This window comes from Elephas maximus, chromosome 6 (genome assembly GCF_024166365.1).
Source record: "Elephas maximus indicus isolate mEleMax1 chromosome 6, mEleMax1 primary haplotype, whole genome shotgun sequence".
NCBI lineage: Eukaryota > Metazoa > Chordata > Mammalia > Proboscidea > Elephantidae > Elephas > Elephas maximus.
The window spans coordinates 39,941,866-39,961,328 of NC_064824.1; the positions used below are offsets into that span (position 1 = coordinate 39,941,866).

Below are 19,463 nucleotides of genomic sequence, written 5' to 3' on the forward strand. Positions count from 1 at the left end.
AGAGTAGAACTGCCCCATAGGGTTTCTAAGGAGTGGCTGGTGGATTCGAACTGCCAACCTTTTGGTTAGCAGTTGAGCTCTTAACCACAGTGCCACCAGGGCTGCAGCCAGGGTAGAAAATCAGTGAATCCTAATCTCTCTGACCTTCCCTTTTCTCATTTATAAAATAACAATTGACAGAAGCCAATATAATAATGTATAATAAAAGCTAACGTTTCTGTAGTTTGCAAAGTATGTTCACATTTTTTTTTTTTTAATTTAATCTTCAAAACAAACCTGACATCACTTTTATCATTAACCTCACTTTCTAGATGAGGAATCTGAGGCTCAGAGGACTGGTGAGGCCTGTCTAAGACCTAATGGCCACTACATGGAGAATGAGACCTCAAGATTCTGAGATTCCAGATTGCAGCTTTAATCTAGAGCAGTGGGCCTCTACAAGGCAGCACAATAGAATCACATTCAGAGAGCTTAAAACTTACCCCGGCTTCACCACAGTTCAACTGAAACAGATTCTCTCTGGGTGTGTCACAGACATTGATATGATTTTAAAGATTCCACAGGTAATTTTAACATGCAGCCAAGATTGAGTATCTCTGCCCCAGAATGGTCAGAACAAGCTTTGGAATACATAAAGCACTCTACAGATATCCCAGCTGGTTTTATCCCCGTTTTGCTGATGCTAAATTCAAAGTGGAAGGGATTGGTTCATGAATACAGAGCTGGTAAGGTCTAGATTCAGGACTAGATTTCAGGGTTCCTCTTTCACAAAATAGTTCTCTTTCTATTGGAACTTCTCTAGTGCCCCAGTGCTCATGGCTACTGTAGAAGGCTGAGTTTAACCTGCTATGGAAAAATGGCTCCAGTGGAGAACCACTGCTTTAAATCCTTAAGGGTGGCACTGCTTTCCTCCAACTGTCCTGGGAAATGAAGGTGTACTTGGCTTCCACTTGGCCTTCCCAACATGATAGCCTTTACCTCACACATCAAGGACCCATTGTGAGGGTTGCACCAATTACCAAGTATGCCAATTCCAATCGTACATTTGAGGACTAGGGAAATGACCACTGGGTATTCCATGGATCCACTGGACCCATTTATAATCCAGATGTTGGTCAAGACTCCATTTCACTTGGTCCTCTATGCCATCGCTCTAACCAAGGGGAGGTGCAAAGGAAACATGATGACACTTCAGATCTCTGGGTAGCAGTGTCACCTCAGACCCTGTGTCAAATAGTCCTTGAACTGCTTAGGCATCCCCCTTTCTCCAATGTCCAGTTACCTAAGTAAATGGCTATGGGCCCTTTTGTAGAAAGATGAAGAAATGAACTACCATGAATTATGTAAACCCAACAAAGGTTCAGCCAACCCCACAAAGAGTTCTGGAGCATATGTGGCCTGTCAAAGCTGTCCCTCAGAGAAGCTGGATCAGTCATTGGATGTGGGTTTCTCCAGGAAGGACATTTACCTCAGGCAAGGTTGTTCTCTGCAGCTGAGGTATACCCTGAAGAAGAAAACAACTGGAGGCCATATATTACCACATTCCTGAAGCTAGGCAGGCAGTTCTGCCCTGATAGGGGATCTGGGTGGCCCATCTCTGGGTCCAAAGCAGTCACCATCATTATCAAATTGATTAATGTAGGAATGGCCCCTTAGGAAACCGGAGACTAGGAAACTCTTGTGTAAAGGCTAATATAGTGCTTAATAGTGGTCCCTAGCAAAAGACATTTCATTCTGGTTGTAAAAAATACTGTGGCAGGCGATCACAGATGTATGTGCTGGACAATAGAATCATGAGTTAGCCTGGCATCCATATTTACAAGGACATATGCAGAAACTGGCGCAGTACAGATTATAAATTTATATGTGTAAAATCAAAATAAATAGTTGTCTATCTTAGAGCAAATCATTGCATACATTTTGAAAGGGTTTGCATTTCTGTAGATACATTTAGCATTCTGTAGATACACTGGCATTTTACCTAAATTAGAATTTGATGGTCAGATTTTAGATGGCTGTGGAAAATGGTATCATTGTCTTTAACTTCAAACCATCCATAATCTAACCCAGATAAGCATTACACTGTACTCTGAGATCCTCTTGCCAGTTTTGTTCAAACTGAGTACATGTTAGAAATATTATCAAATAGTGTATGAGAAGGAAAGGCACCCAGCACAATTGTAGGCCCTTAACAGGCCCTCAAGAGATACTAACTCTCTTCCTTGCCGCCTTCATCTTCTAGGAGTCTAGGATTAGGTATGAAACTCAAGGTGAGAAAAACGTAAATACTGTGCTGTAATTGAAACAAATTTCTCTTTCAAAGCCCCGTTCTTCCAAATGCCTTAAATTTAGTCAATCCAGACTCTCTTCCAGAGTTTTTCCTGGGTTGTTTCTAGTTCTGGAGGACTATGTATGGCCTAAGCGTTTGGGAAAAGGGAGAGAAGAAGAACATACATTTATATAGTATTTCAATAAATATTTATTGAGCACCTAGTATTGTGAGCCTAGCTCTAATCTTGGTCTAACGATACAGCATTAAACAAAAACAGATAAAGTCCTTGTGCTTAAGACTTTTATATTCTATGGTAGGCAGATAAGCAGGCTAGAAAGTGTCTGGCTTTTGTCACCTCTTCAGGCTGGTCCTCATTACCTTCTGGTTTTCAATCATCATGCCCAACTTCCAATCCCAGGTCTGGGTCTCAATCGCCATTCATGCAAAACTTGGTGAAGCTCCATGATGCCCGTTTTAAGTACACACATCATGCAGCAGTTTCTCCTCAACTATTCCTGATGTACTGGACATGGGGAACTCTGGAATCTTGTCATCTCCCTAAGCTTTACCCAAGGAGAAGAATATGGGTCCATCTGATCTCAGATTCCTCAAACCTTCAAACAGCCTATGCAGAAGTCTGCCCAGGGAAGGAGGGACAGGAAGGGCTCCAGACTAGGCCACATATAAGTCTCAGCTTTCTTCTCTCTGACGCTCCTGCCATGAGTCTAAACAATTTGTCTCTAGTCTGGCAGCAGCCCTGGCTCTTCCTCCTTACAACCTACTGATGCTGCAGCTCTGAGTCCTTTGACGCTTAGGCTTTTGAAACTCAAAGGCACAGTCCTTTGCAATCCAAATGTTCTGGCTTATAAGAATCAAAAGAACTTTTTCTGCTTTGCTGCTATATCACTTCTCCACCGAGGCCGTAAATGCTGCTGACTAAACCTTGGGGAAAGGGAAGTCTAGGGAAATATAGGGAAGAAACAGTTACTACATATTACCCCCCCCAAAAAAAACCCCACCTCTTCTCAAATCATTCTTTTACTATCCAAGAACGTTCGTTCTTTCATCATTAATCTGGGAACCCAAACCACACTTCCAATATCATTCAGCCTGCCATCCAGTATGGGAAGCTCCTGCCTGAACGCTTCTCATGATGGGAACTCCTGGCCTTTTTATATGTAGACTATTTAATAGCCTTGATAGCTGTACCCAGTACTTTTCTAGTATGTATATCACCACCACTCACCAGTTGCCATATAGATTTCAATTCATGATGACTCCGTGTGTGTTTGTATGTATATATATGTAATATCAAGCATCAATAATGGTAATATCTAAATGGAAATTATGAGGGATTTTTTTTCTTATTTTTTAATTGTACTTTAAATGAAGGTTTACAGAACAAACTAGTTTCTCATCAAACAGTTAGTGAACTTTTTTGGGGGGCGGGGGGACACTGGTTAACAACTCCATAACATGTCAACACTCTCCCTTCTCAACCTTGGGTTCCCTATTACCAGCTTTCCTGTTCCCTCCTGACTTCTAGTCCTTGCCTCTGAGCTGCTGTGCCCCTTTAGTCTCATTTTGTTTTATGGGCTTGTCCAATCTTTGGCTGAAGGGTGAACCTTAGGAGTGACTTCATTACTGAGCTGAAAGGATGTCTGGTGGCCATACTCTTAGGGTTTCTCCAATCTCCGTCAGGCCAGCAAGTCTGGTCTTTGTTTTTGAGTAAGAATTTTGTTATACATTTTTCTCTAGCTCTGTTTGTGATCCCTACCGGAGCAGTCAGTTGTGGTAGCCAGACACCATCTAGCTGTACTGGACTCAGTCTGGTGGAGACTGTGGTAGATGTGGTCTGTCAGTCCTTTGGACAAATCTTTCCCTTCTATGTTTTGTTTTCTTCATTCTTCCTTTCTCCCAAAGGGTTGAGACCAGTGGAGTATCTCAGATGGCTGCTCCCAGATTTTTAAGACCCTAACTCACCAAAGTAGGATGTAGAACATTTCCTTTATAAACGATGTTATACCAGTTAAGCCAGATGTTCCCTAAGACCATGTTTTTTTTTTCTTATTTTGACTTGCCTACGTTTCTTAAATTTTCTGTAATAAGTATGAATTCATTACTCTTTTGAAGCAGCCACTTCTATTTTCACAGCACTAATTCTTCAGAGGAGCCCTCGTGGCACAGTGGTTAAAGAGCTCAGTTGCTAACCAAAAGGTCTGCAGTTTGAATCCACCAGCAGCTCCTCGGAAACTCTATGGGCAGTTCTACTCTGTCTTATAGGGTCACTATGAGTCTGAATCAGCACCCCCACAAGTGGTTTGGTTTTCGGTTTTTTGGGTTTAATTCTTCAGAAGGAGGTGAAATCGATTTCTGGGAAAGTTCCAGTAACTGGATTTATAAGAAGAAATTTTACTTTTCTTCCATTTCTGGCTTTTTAAATATTTGTATTCAGTCAACCTGTCTTCCTAACTACCCTTTTCTCCAGACTGAATATCACCCCGGCACACCTCCTTTTCTGAGAGTGTCTCTGTGCTTGGCACCTTCCCCTCGATGCTCTCCCATTTCCGCTGTCTCCCTCAAAGACAAGTAACCATAGAAAGCCTCTAAATTTTATTTTTCCTCAGAAAGTAAAATTAAGTGTGGAGGACTGAATGATGATACCCAAATTGCACCTGATTCTCTTTCAGCGATTCTGGGACTTTTTAAGCAAAGACCCAATTTTCAAGGAAACTGCTAAAGATATTATATTAAAAAAATATATATATATAGATGCCCTTAATGGGAAGTGAAATGGCAGTTCTCCTTACCTATATGAAAAGGAAAATAAAATGAACACTTTATATATTGATAGTATCCCTTTTAGTTTTATCTAACATTACAATGCAAATATTTAAGTTCTATATTTTCCACTAATATCGTGTAATCTGGTTCATAATTCTGCTGGGCTTAATTAATGCTGATCCATGTGCCATACTCAACATTGTGTATAAAATATGCCTAGCACATACTGGGTTTTTAACTGCCTTATTCAATGAGTTCAGGTAGAGAATAATGACAATCTTAAAAATTGTCTTCTTTCTAAAAATACTCCCAACATGCAATGTATTTCCTAGCCTTTCTCCCCTAATTCCAAGACAGTGTCTTCCCAGGATGTTGAAATTATCAGTGGTTATTGGTATATCAGCAGAGCTCAGAAAACAAAAATTAAAACTTCTTTTACTGCTGAGATGTTCACGTGTAGATGGTGAAAAATGTTTTAAAGCCTAAGGGAAAACACCTAAGGGAAACCATCGCTGAAATTCAGTCATTTTACCAATATTGCAGTTCCACTCACAATGAGAAATAAATGCTTTCAGAAATTGAAAAAACTGCATGAATTTAGAGAAAAAGGTAATATGTAATAATTTGATTCCCCCCCCCATCTGAACACCCTTCTCATCGATGTAGATATGTCCTTGGAGTGAATTCCCGTTGTCATTGAGTTGATTCCAACACACAGAGACCCTATAGGACAGCGTAGAACAGCCCCATAGGGTTTCCAAAGCTATAACCTTTATGGAAAAAAATTGCGGTGTCTTTCTCCTGTGGAGTGGCTGGTGGATTCAAACCCCTGACTTTTTGGTTAGCAGCTGAGTACTTAACCACTGTGCCACCAGGGCTCCTGGATGAGAACCAGGTGATTAAAAAAAAAAAATCAAAATATGTCACCAAGACTTCTTGCTAACTCTCTGACCCACCTGTCTCAAATCTTCTCAGGCCTTTGGCCTCACCATTAGGAAGCCCCTTGATTTCAAAGTCAAAATTCTTGGTATTTGTGGAAAGAATATTCATCTCCCAGAGTAAGAAAGATCTACATCTTTCGCTGTGCTCTGCCATGTACTACATGGCCTTGATCAAATTACTCGATTTTTCTTGTACTCATTTTGTTCATCAGAAAGTTTATCTGAAAATTTTCTGTAATTTCTGAAGAAAACTAAAAAGGGTAAGAGAAATAGCCCTAATATATAATAAAATTATAATTATTTAAACAGTAAAGTACCGGTTCAAAATACACAAAGGGGCCAGCATCAGAGCAGGATATACCGGGTACATGCATCTGTGTGAGTGTCTGAAATTGCATGAAAAAATAGCATCACAAATCACTGGAACATGGAGGTTTACTCCATAAATATTACTGAGAAATCTAGTTAGCACTGAGAAAAAAAAAAATTAAGATTATCATTACATTTCACATGCTGTACACTTAAAATGAATTAGGAGGTATTTTTAAAAATTAAACCATTTTTAAAAGCTAGGGGAAAACATTGGTGATATTTATCTCATTTGTTTAAATGGACGAATTTGATAATAATGAAAACAGTGACTGAAATTACAAATGAAATAATACCATACAGGACTACATACAAATGAAAATAAATAAAATTAAGGAGCAAAAGAGTTGGGAAATATATGTGCAACAAAAATGAAAAGTTATTCTTCTTAATAAATAAAAAGCTTACAAATATAGGCCAGATAGACAGACAAATAGAAAGATAGATGTTCAATGTAGCATTGTCTCTAATAGCAAAGAATTAGAAAGAACCTGAAAGTCCACCAGTAAGGGAATGGTCAAATAAATTACGGTATTTCCATGCTATGAAATGTAACAACTTTTTTAAATGAATGAGGTATTTTTAAATGTGCTGACTTGGAAAGATGCCCATGATATATAGTTAAGGGAAAAAGGCAAATTGTAGTATATTGTATATTTTATTATTTAAGCCTTCTTAAAAATTTGTATGTATGTGCATTATATATACACAGTATGTATTATAGACCAGAAAAACAGGTGGATAGATAGATAAATAGGTAGAAAAACACACAGAGGGAACACCCTTCGGTTAAATGTAATTAGCACGAAGGAGTTCAACTTGGAAGAGAGGGAGGTTTTCACTTTTTACTCTAGATACCCCCGTTAGTGCTTTCTTTTTCCAAAGACTATGCATTAGTTTGGTTATAAAAAATAAATAAATAGGATTAAACAAACAATCAAAATTATATTCCTTCATTAGAAAAGGGACAAGAGATATGAACAGAAATTCACAGAAGATACACATGGTTGTTTTTTTAGTCTCTTCTCTGTCTCCTAAAATCAAAGAATTCTAAGTTCAAAGAATGACAAATCATTTTTACCTACCAAATTGGCAATTATTTTTTAAATAACAATACCCAATAATAATAAATCTAACAAGAAGTAGGCCCTCCCACAAGTCACCGTGTTTTTAAAGGAAAAAAAAAAAAGCATAACTTAAAGATCTAGCGTGGTGGCTCTCAAAGTGTGGTCCCTGGACAAGCAGTATCAGCATCACCAGGGAAGATGTGAGAAATGCAAATTCTGAAGTCCCTCTCCAGACTAACTGAATCAGGAATCTGGTGGTGGGGCCCAGAATCTGTGTTTTAATAAGTCCTCCAAGTGATTCTCATAAACACTAAAGCATGAAAACCACTGATCTACTTCTTATATCTCTATGGTTTTATCTTAAGGCAGGGTTTCTCAACATCAACACTATTCACATTTAGAACTGAATAATTCCTTGTGGTGGGAACTGTCCTGTGCATTGTAGGAGGTTTATCAGCATTGCTGCCTTCTACTTCCTAGATGCTAATAGCACCCCCTGGTCATGACAGTCAAAAATGTCCCCAGACATTGCCTCATACTCCCTGGGGGCAAAATAGCCCCTAGCTGAGAACCACTGCCTAAGCAAATACTCCAAAATATGGAGAAAGTGTATATGGAAAAAGTTTTATATCAGCCTCCTTTATAAAAAATCATAGGGTCTGTCCCATAATAAGGCAACGGCTAAATAAGGTATACTACATACTGTGATGGATTGAATTGTGTCCCCCAAATATGTGTGTTGAGATTCCTAACCTCTATGCCTGTGGTTTGAGAGAAAGATTTGACCATCTCCTTCCAAAACAAATTTATAGCCTTGGAAACACTATGGGGCAGTTCTCCCCTGTCCTGTAGGGTCATTATGAGTTGGAATCGACTTGATGGCAGTCGGTTTGGTTTGGTTCATTTTATGCCTGTGGTTATAATCCCATTTGGGAATGGGTTGTCTTTGTTATGTTAATGAGACAGGGTTAGTGCAGGGTGTATCTTGAGTCAATCTTTTTTGAGATATAAAAGAGATTAAACACAAGCTAACAAGCAGAGATGGGGGAAGAGAGATGCCAAGCCACATGAAGATTGCCCAGGAGCAGAAGCTCAGAAGAGTAGTGGCATCACTAGGGTTGGTATTACCCAGTGCAGTAACTCATGTTGTCACCCTCCCCAGCTACTGGGGTGAGCAGGCCGGCCAGCGAGCAGTATACTCCCCCATGGTAGGCAGAACACCCTGTCATGCCCTATCACTGTGCAGGGACTAGTGCTGTGCCATGCAGCCCCACCCCTCCTGGCATTGCCCCCCACCCCCCCTCCACTGCTCCCCTTTGGCTCCCCCTCTCTCCCATTGGCCAAGGCGTAGACCCTTCTCTCGACCCTGCTGCCCACACTCTGACCGTGACGGCAACTGGGGGAGTGGGGGGGGCAGTGACAAGTTACCACACTGGGTGACACCAACCCTAGTGATTGGTGGGGTGATGGGGTTGCGGGGGAGGAGGGTGGGGAATGCCACTATCTTGGCAGCCCCTCTCCCAGTGGCACTGGTCAGCCCACCACCACTGCTGCTGTCACCGACCCTATGATCATTTTGGTGTCACCCCCTCTGACAGTGTCAGAGGGTGCAGTCTACATGACAGAACCCTCCCGGTGATGCCCTGCAGAAGAGACAAGGACCTTCCTCCAGAGCCAACAGAGAGAAAGCCTTCCCCTAAAGCTGGCACTCTGAATTTGGACTTCTAGCCTCCTAAACTGTGAGGAAATAAATTTCTGTTTGTTAAAGCCACCCAGTTAGGGCATTTCTGTTATAGCAGCACTAGATAACTAAGACACATACTTAAGACATGAGAATTACTCATAATAGAAGTGAAAAATGCTGGATACAGAATAACATAAAGAATGTTTTCTCAGATATGTATACATAAATAAAATATACATACACATTTATATCACCTAAATGCTGGTGGTGTCACCCTCCTGCTCAAAACTCAAAAATGAGTTCCAGTCACCCTTAGAATTAAATCCCAAATACTTACCATGACCCACAGGCCCCCTCAGCGTCTCCTATCTCTTTCCCTTCATTCCTTAGTCCCTCTATCCGTAGCACCACCAAGCATTCGCTTGCCACTGGGGCTGTGTGCCTACTATTCTCTTCCTGGAATTCCCTTTCTCCTGATACGTGAACCTATGCTGGTCTCTGCTCAAACGTCTCTTCCTCAGAGAGGCCTTCCCCGAGTACCCTGTCTGCTCCAGTGTAGCATTTCTCACACCTCCTGCTAATTAGAATTATGGGGAGAAGGGGAAACTATTTAAAATACCAGTAGCCAGGCTCCGCCCATACTGCATAAATAAGAATCTCTGGGGGTTGGAATCCAGGCCATCAGTATTTTTCAAAAGCTTCCCAGGGTTAGTGGAAAGACCACTGCTGTCTCTTCTCTAGTTTTTGTTGAAGTACTTCAGCGCCTGACTTCAGGTTATATAATGTTCAGCATATTGTTCGTGATCTGCTTCCTGCACAAGAACATAAGCTTCATCTGAGAAGGGACTTTGTGTGTTTTGCTCGCTGCACTATCCCCAGCACCCAGAACAGCATCCAACACACACTAGTTGCTCAGTAGATTTTTATGAATGAATAAGTGGCTACACTGAGTTATGATTATCAGTGGCTTTTTGTTGTTGTCATTAACTTTCTTTACTTCTCTAAACTTTTCAAATTTTGACTAATACAGCGTATTATTTACAATTAGAAAAAAAGAAATGGAAGTTAATTTTTGAATCTGCCTTTGAAAATTGTGATATATTTGAAACACAGCGATTACCACATGCTAGGTATCCAGCGGGCCCTTGAGTGATGCAAATGGTTTGCATTTGGCTACTAACCAAAACGTTGACAGTTTGAATCCACCCAGCAGTGCTACGGAAGAAAGTCCTGGCAATCTTCTTCCATAAGATTATAGCCACTGAAAACTGTACGGAGCACAGTGCTACTCTGAAGCACGTGGGGTTGCCGTGAGTCAGAATCGACTCAGTGGCAACAGGTTTTTTTTTTTTTTGGTACTCAAAAATAGTAATTATTGTTATTGTACCTTTTTGCTATTATTTACTGTTCAAGGGGATTGCCTATGATATCACATTTTTCTGTGGTTGTCACCTTACAGAATACATATAATAAGCCATTAAGTTTTTAAACCTATGGGTTATTCATTTTTTCACTTTACCAGTTCTCATAACTAATTAAATATTCTGAATATTACCTCAAAGATTTTTTAGAATATCTCTATACTGGCCAATCAATAAAAATATGAAGCAAGTGAATAATTGAAAATGATTCAATGTTCTGCATTGAAATCAATGCAAAGAGAGTGTTCAGTAAATGCTAAGAATCACGCCATGTTGGCTACAAAGATACAATTGCTACATAAAGCCCCTTTTTTATAACATGCTTTGAGAGGATTATATATGCATGGCTTTAAATATTATTGAAAAGCAGAAATATCATGATATAGCAATAATTTCCATTTAGGATGATCATTAACTTATTTTGGAAAATAATGAAATAATATTTTAGATATAAAACTGAAGACTTAATTAGTTTATACCAATTGATTTATACATTAACGTATAAAAATGGCAGAATTATCTGTAAATGACCACCTTGAAACACATTCGTACTAAATGGAAAAATGTATGTGAATGCTCTTCTGCAATATTTGAAGTTTTTTTTCCAACACGCGAACACGACTTCAAGGGATAAGGCAGAACATCGTCTAAGTCCCGATCGTATAAAAGGGCCAGTATAAACAGCAATGTAGTTTGTGCAAATTGAGGGTAGGTAAGCATATGGTTAGCATGGATTCCCCCCAAAATAGTTAGAGCACATAAGAAACATAAGTTGAGCATATTGAAAATTCGTTATACTATTTTTAACAGCCTCTCTTCAGTTAAGTGGCCAAAGTCAAAATTAACATCTTACATGCAATGGATGAGCTACATTTTGTAAGCCAGGTGTGACCTGATGGCAGGAACATATTTGCCACCGCACTTTCCCCATTCAAGTCAAAACCGGTCTCAAGTGATGTGTGTTGGAAAATCACAGCATTCCACAGATAGGCAGGGGTAGGCTTCTAATACACCTCCATGAGCCTTGTCCTACAGGCAATTATGTGGCTTTCAACTTCCTTGGCAAGTCACTATGGTAACAGAAAAGCACAAACTTAAAGGGAAGTTTGCATTCATGTATCTGTTTGGAGCTGGACTATTATTAGATGCTTTGGTCTTCTTAATTCAGCATTAGTTTTATAGTAAAGCTTTCTTTCATTTTGAGTCACTTGGCTGCGATTTTGCTCAACTAAGAAATTTCTTTGAGTTAGCGATTCAGCTCACTTTTGGAAAAACTTACCCAGCATAAGACTATGAGGATTTTTTTTTGTCTGGGGTCCAACATCTGTAGCACTGGATAATAGATTGTTTCTAAAATAATCTTAAATTGACTGATCATTGCTTCTTCCATTTGGGCCTGACAAAAAGTAGCTCTGACATTTCTTCTCCCTTTCATGTTGTAAACTGTATATCACTTTTTTCAGCTCTTGCCAGAAATATGTTGCTCAGGAAAGGCGCTCAGTGTTCAAGTAAATTAGGGAAGAGATGACAAAGATTAGCAGGGGTTTTTTCTGCAGGACTTTTCAGAGCCTTTATTAATTACACTATTGTGGATTGTGAACTTCCAAGAAGGGAAAATAATACACAGTTTTCCCCAAAACTTATTTCACTTTGGAATATTGTGTACATATGTGTGTGTGTAAAGCATTTCATAGAAGTACTGCTTTGCAGAACTCACTTTAGTGAAAGCTGTCTTGGAGGGACTGCCAAACCCATGGTAAAAATTTATTTGGTTTCTGAATCAGATGTTCCCTTCTGACAATACAATTCAACTGCAGCTTAAGCTACTGAAAGTACAGCTATTATTGTTCTGGAGATTTTTCCATCTTAGATACTAGATTGAATTCTCTTTTTTCCATACAGGGCTTTTATTCCTTTCAATAGCTGTGCTTCTCTTCTACATATGTTTTAACAGTTGAAGCCTTCGGTAATAACGGCACTTGCTATGTTCAGCTGGTCCCCTTAGTGAGAGAAGAAATTATGATATCCACTGATTTGCGGTAAAAACTGAGATTTAAATAATTTTTCAGGATAGTATTCAAGCCTTATTTTTGAAAATGCACTTGACTTCTGGTGTGGTCCTGAACCAGCCACTTAACTATTTAGCAGTCTAACGAGGTAGGGAGTAAGTAAGTTCGCATTTGAATAGTGTAGTTTAAAGTGTCATTAATAAGTTCTCCCAGACATCCCCAGTTTCAGGGCTTTCTTTGCTAGAAAAGTCTATCCCCACTGTCTATTGGAAAAGTATCTAATCCAGTTTGGACCTTGATAGGGTCACTATGGGTCAGAATCGACTCAACGGCACTGGGTTTGGTTTTGGTTTGGTTATGAGAATATATTTATCTGTCTAGATGAACCACATAGTTGGTTGTGGTTAGTGACCCCATCCCAAACTGTCCTCCATCCTTAGAATCTATTCTAAGCTAATGATTTATTGGTTTCTCAACACACCAACTAAAAAAATTTAAAAAAAAAAAAGCCATCACCGTCAATTCTGACACCAACTACTGTTTAGTAAATATTCAGAAAATAAATTACCAACATTAAAAAATAAAAACATGCATATGTGTGTGAGTGTGTGTGTGTTTCTATACATACAAGGTCCCTGGATGATGCAAATGGTTTGCACTTCACTAAAGGTTGGTGGTTCGAATCCACCCAGCAGTGCTGCAGAAGAAAGGCTTGGCAATTTGCTTCCATAAAGACTCCAGCCAAGAAAACCTTATGGAGCAGTTCTACTCCGTAACACATGGGGTCAACACGAGCCAGAATCGACTCCACAGCAGCTAAGAACAACAACAAACACACACGCACATTTTGTAATAGTGTATAAACAAAATAGCATGGGCCCCGGATAATGCATGTCCACATTTTCTTCACTTAACTATACTTGAGTTTTCTAAAAGCTATTACAGGTAACTTGACTCTCCCAATTTAGGGAAAAAATTCCAAACTGTTTAGCTGCATATTTTAAGTATAATGAGAATACAACCTATGTATTATTTAGTAAAATTTACTTTTAACAAGATTATTTTAAAGCACTCATAAGTAAAAGCTGGTTTTATTAAAATCAAATGGAAAGTGTACACAGAAATGACACAAACGACATCAATATTTTATATTTACACATGGAAAAAAGCACAAAATGAACATTTGTCCACAGGAAACTTAGGAAACAGAAACCGATTACAGGAGTCCCCTTCTATGACACACCAGCTAACATTGAGAAATCTTGCCCCTGACATACAGCTCTAGCTTCCTACCCAAAACCAAAACCAAACCCAGTGCCATCGAGTCGATTCCGACTCATAGCGACCCTATAGGACAGAGTAGAACTGCCCCATAGAGTTTCCAAGGAGCACCTGGCAGATTTGAACTGCCGACCCTTTGGTTAGCAGCTGTAGCACTTAACCACTACGCCACCAGGGTTTCCTAGCTTCCTTCAGTTGTTGTTAATTACCATCTAATCCCACTGCCTAGTCCTGCACCATCTTCATGATCATTGCTATGCTGGACTTCGTTATCGTGGCCACGGTGGATTTTGAGTGCTTTCTAACCTAGGGAGCTCATCTTCCAGTACTGTATCAGACAATATTCTATTGTGACTCGTGGACCTCAAAAGGAGCCCTGGTGGCACAGTGGTTAAGAACTCGGCTGCTAACCAAAAGATCCACAGTTTGAATCCACCAGCCACTCCTTGGCCACCCTATAAACCATACAGTGCAGTTCTACTCTGTCCGATAGGGTCACTATGAATTGAAATCAACTCAACAAGTCTGGTTTGGTTTAATTTTCAGAAGTAGATCACTAGGCCTTTCTTCCTAGTCTGTCTTAGTCTGGAAGTACCACTGAAACCTATCCACCATAGATGACTGTCCTGGTATTTAACATACCAGCAGCATAGCTTCCAACATCATAGTAACACTCATGCCACTACAGTATGTCAAACTGACAGGCAGGTGATGGTCCTGCTGTTAATCCCCTTTTAACTCAGAAATTGATTCCTCCTCTAGATTTGGCCTTGCCCTGGATTCTAAGACCTTGCTGAGCAGGAAAAATATAAAGAGCTCTTGGCAAATGGAAAAATAGACTAGCCTCATTCAGCTTCTTGTTCTCCCCATCTGTCCTGAGCCCATTTGCTGCATTTTTCTGGTAGCCACTGAAGAGCTGGGCTACCACCCACTCACCTGAATTCCTCCAGAGGCTACAGACTGCTTCCACCTTCTACCACCGTATCCTCCTGACAGCCAGGGCTGTCCTCATCCTGTCAGCTCATGGACCTCCTTGATTTCTAGCATCATTTTTATGAATATGCCTCAGTTGTGGCTTTCAGCTATCCCAAATCTCATTCTTCCTGCCACCAGCTGAAATTATGTTGTCGTTTTGTGCTGTCACATCAATTCTCGTAGCAACCTTATAGGACAGGGTAGAACTGTCCCACAGGGTTTCCAAGGCTATAAATCTTTACGGAAGCAGACTGCCACATCTTTCGTCCATGGAGCAGTCAGTGGGTTCAAACCACCAACCTTTTCGTTAGTAGCCGATTGCTTAACCATTGCACCACCAGGGCTCCGTGGAAATCATAAACCAAAAAACCAAATCTGTTGCCGTTGAGTCGAACCTGACTCATAGCGACCCTATAGGATGGTGTAGAACTGCCCCATAGGGTGTCTAAGGAGGAGCTGGTGTGTTCAAACTGCCAGCCTTTTGGTTAGCAGCCTTAGCACACTGTAGCTCTTAACCACTGTACCAGAAGGGCTCTACTGAAATTATAGCCTTTATTAAATAGGAAAACACATCACCAATCCTCCATCTGTCTTTACATCATCCTTTTTTCCTGTAATTCTTTTGTGACCCCACGCCCTACTATCCTTCTACTCTTCTGTTGGCCAAGATTCCCTGAATCGTCCACTTATTTTCATACTTGCAATACTCTCTTCCTCCATGCTCTGTGCCCTTTGAGTTCCATTCTCTGCTAGATAAATTTTAACGTCTTAGACCTTTGCTGCCAATGGGTAAAGTTGTTAAATCAACTTTCACCTAATAGGTACTCAGAAAATTGTTTAGTTATGTTTGTCTCTCTCCATATTTTCCTTTAACAATTCTTTTTTTATTGTGCTGAAGTCAATGAAGGAGCTAGCATCACAAAAAGATATTTAATTTAAAACCAAAAAAGAAAAACTTGTTTTCCTTTCACAGTGAATCATGAATGGCTTTTATAATAAGATTTGTAAGAGGTTCAAGAGAAATCTTAAACCAAGTTAAATAAACATGTTAAAAGGAAGCAGAGGCCTACTTCATTTGCCCTGACTTCAGGCAGGAAGATGCTTAAATCATTCAACAGACTCCTGGTAAATGCAATAGCAAAGTGGCATAGCTTCTTATATTCCAAAGGAAACTTTAAATTTGAAGTCTCAGATAACTCCCTGATACTCTAAAAATATGAGAATCCTTTCCAGAAATGTGGCCATGCCAACAGTGCTCACAGGTACAAATAGTCTCCTTTTAAAGCAGAAGAAAAGTGAAAATGGGAGGCAGAATATCCTGAATATCTAACCCAAATTCTAGTCATTTTGCCCACAATAAATCTGTAGCCAAACTGTCAGTCACAATCCTAAAGTGAAGAATAAAAATTCAGACCCTCTTACGGAAGGATTTTATAACCCTATGGAGGATGGTGGAGTAAAAATCAGCCCAGTTGTGAAGCCCAGGAGTCATAACAGACACCATGACAATAATGCTTCAACTGGCTCTGGAAGCAGGCTGCCTGGGCTTGAACCTCAGCCCTATGTGACTTAGGGTACTGAACCACTCTGTGCCTCATTATTCTCATTTGTAAAATGGGGTTAATAATAGAAGGATTAAAGGAAACAAAGTGCTTGGAACAATATACCAAAAACCAAACCAGTTGCCGTTGAGTCGATTCTTTCCCATGGCGACCCCATGTGCTTAGTACAATAGTTGATTATTATTAATATAGGCCGGGTAAGTACATTTTGCTGGCCATGATGCATGCAGTGAACTTGTGCTGGGGGGAGTCACAAGTCAGTGCACATGTGGCTTTGGCCATTCTAGGTCTTTTTCAGGAAACAGAAGGCATGGCCTCTTGATCTCTGAAGTGGTACTTACGAGATTCAGGCTTGTGAAGGGATGGAAATAAGCAATGGTGTCTTCCTGCCTCTTGTTCAACACCACATAGGCCCATACAGGACAAAAAGAGTCTTCTTTCGGTCCAGTCAGCACACCAAGGTTCCAAACTAAGGTCTGAGCCCCGAGACCCCATAGCCTTCTAATATTCATTTGCCTTGCTTTATTCTCTACACTCACATTTCTCACAGGTCAGATGTCAGGAGGAGTGCAGGGTTTAGTGTTTCTTAGCACCCTGTCCATCCCTATGCCATTCCTGTATCTTTAACACCACTAAACTTACTAGTGCTAGATTTAATAGCAGTATACCAATCCAAGGAGGCTTCGTGGTAAGAACAAGGGTTTTTTTGTTTTTCTTTTTCTTTTTTTAGAGTCTCTAATTTATAGGATGGGGCTTTATTTTCTTTTTTAGGAGTTCTGTGTTGAGGCAGGCATGTTGCTACCATTAATAAAACCACATCTTAATGTTTTGTTGGTATTCAAGCTCTCTATACAGTCCTCACACAAGCAAAAGGATTTCTTTGATTCCGAGACTCTTTTCCTGTGCAAATGCTACAGGATTCTGTCTTTTACAGACATGTAAACTAAGCCAGCTCTCCGAAATGAATGGAGACACTTAGAATTTTGCCATACACCTAAATGCCTCAGAACATACCTACTCTGCAAATATATTGCAGTTAACATTTGCAGGAAATGCTTTTTCCCATTCATCACTAATTTTTTTTTTTTTCTCAGTCCTCATGGCTACATTCTGTCATTAATTCTGCATATGTTGTCCTGTTTATATGTTTGCATTCTTTTGTATTTTATGTATCACCTATCTCCACCATTGACTATAAGCACTTCAAATCTTGTTAACTCTCCACAGTAATTGTTGCTGCCTAATGTATTGATTCATTCACTCTGCAAATATTTATTGAGCACCTACAGTGACTGTACACTGTGTGGATAGAAAGTTGGACAAGGCAAATATATCCTTCCCTGAAAAGCATAGGTTCCATTTCTGTATAGTAAAATGTGACAGATAGAAAACTAAATAGCGTTGTGGTAATTGTTGTTTTTCTCATTCTAGAACTATTTTGTTTTTGTATTGCCTTCTCTGTTGTGCCAAAGCCAATCATTGCCATTCGTTTTCTTCTTTAAATTAAAATTTAAAAAAGAATAAGAATTCAAGAACACAGAACTTGATCATTCGAAAGTAGCCATAATTTCACTTCCAGTTCCAATGGAATTTCTTTTTTCTCTCCCCACAGGATAGTGGCCAAAGCCTCCAAGAACCTCATGTCCACACAAGGCTTAGGAATTGTATTTGGACCTACCCTTCTTCGAGCAGAAAATGAGATGGGGAACATGGCAGTACACATGGTATACCAAAACCAGATAGTTGAGCTCATGCTGAGCGAGTACAATAAGATCTTCGGCTTGGAGGAAGACTGACAACAAGACAAGTTACTGAATATATTCACATCTGTCTTGATGCCTAATATTTTTACATTTCTGTAAACATATTTCTGAAATATTTTTTTCCTTTCAAGCGACAGATGCCTCATTTTGTGAAAACTCAGTGATGATTGTGTGTTTAAGTTCCAAACATTTGAATAAAATAATTGACAATATTTACCTATATGCGTTCTACATTAACCCCTTCAGCACTGTTACTTCTAGCACTTCTGGACACAGAGCATACATGCCCCATGCTGTTCAGTAATGTGCAGAGTACAGCAAATGTCCAAAAGATCACTTTAATGCTGCTCCCTGGTACTGTGTGTGTGCTTGTGTATGTGTCTGTAGATGTGTGAGTGGGTATCAGAGCCGCTGAGAATGTGGGTACGTGAACACACTCGTGTGCCTTCTTATTACCCACGCTGTCTCCCCATGTCCCCACTCCTGTTTGTGCATGGGTAGAACCAAAAGAAGTTGGAAGGCAGAAGCTAATAATTTTAAAATAGAATAAAGGAGATCAGATTCTCAACCAAAACAGACATATTTCATCGTTTAAGAACATTTTTTGTGTGTGTAAATATAGTCTAGCTATTCTCGGTGCTATATAGTGGAAGCGATAAAAACAACATGTTGAATGGCAATTTTTCCCAAGAAAAGCAACAGTTCAAAATATTCGCCATTGAGTATGATTTTTAATAAATATATTTGCAGTCCTGTAAACATACTATCTTACAAATTAGAAGCAAAATTAGTGGCCGGCTGTTTTGGTCTTCATGTTATACGGGAGTTGAATTGTGTGACTGCTCATTTTTAATGTTAACATCCATTTTGAATCTTCATCAGACTGTACATCTTCCTATTCCCTGGCTATGTCATTTTATGTAGAATTTTTATTATGCTTCTGAGGATGCTTTATTGGAGAATTACATTAAATCCATTTAGGAAGAACTTTTTTTTTAAAGCTTTTTTTCATATGCCCTAAAGATTACTTGACTAGGCTTGAATTGGTTTATCCATTTGATGGTTGGTTTCCGTTGTCAGGGATAAACAAAAGGTAACTGTCTAGAATATATCGAACATTGTTTTATTTTGAAAAGTATGTTCTAGCTGAACACATCTCATACTGGGTTTTGTGAAAGTGTTCTGCTGATAAAAATGTAGACTTATGTTTCAAAGCTTTTTTAATCAAATTGAAATGGAATAAATAAAACTAATCCAGTGTGATAAAGAGTAAGTACAGTTATCGATTTGTTCATAAAATGAAAAATAAAGCATGTAAATAAAACGCGTGAAACA

At 39.5% G+C, this 19,463-nt stretch overlaps 1 protein-coding gene across 1 annotated transcript in view; it reads left to right on the forward strand.

Annotated features, from left to right (window-relative positions):
• Positions 1-19,171, forward strand: part of ARHGAP15 (Rho GTPase activating protein 15) — a 710,489-nt gene extending 691,318 nt beyond the window's left edge. Inside the window, exon 14 of the mRNA XM_049887125.1 lies at positions 17,978-19,171. Coding sequence (XP_049743082.1) covers positions 17,978-18,161 — 184 coding nt within the window. The 3' untranslated portion in view covers positions 18,162-19,171. The remainder of the gene's footprint in view (positions 1-17,977) is intronic.
• Positions 19,172-19,463: the final 292 nt, after the last annotated feature.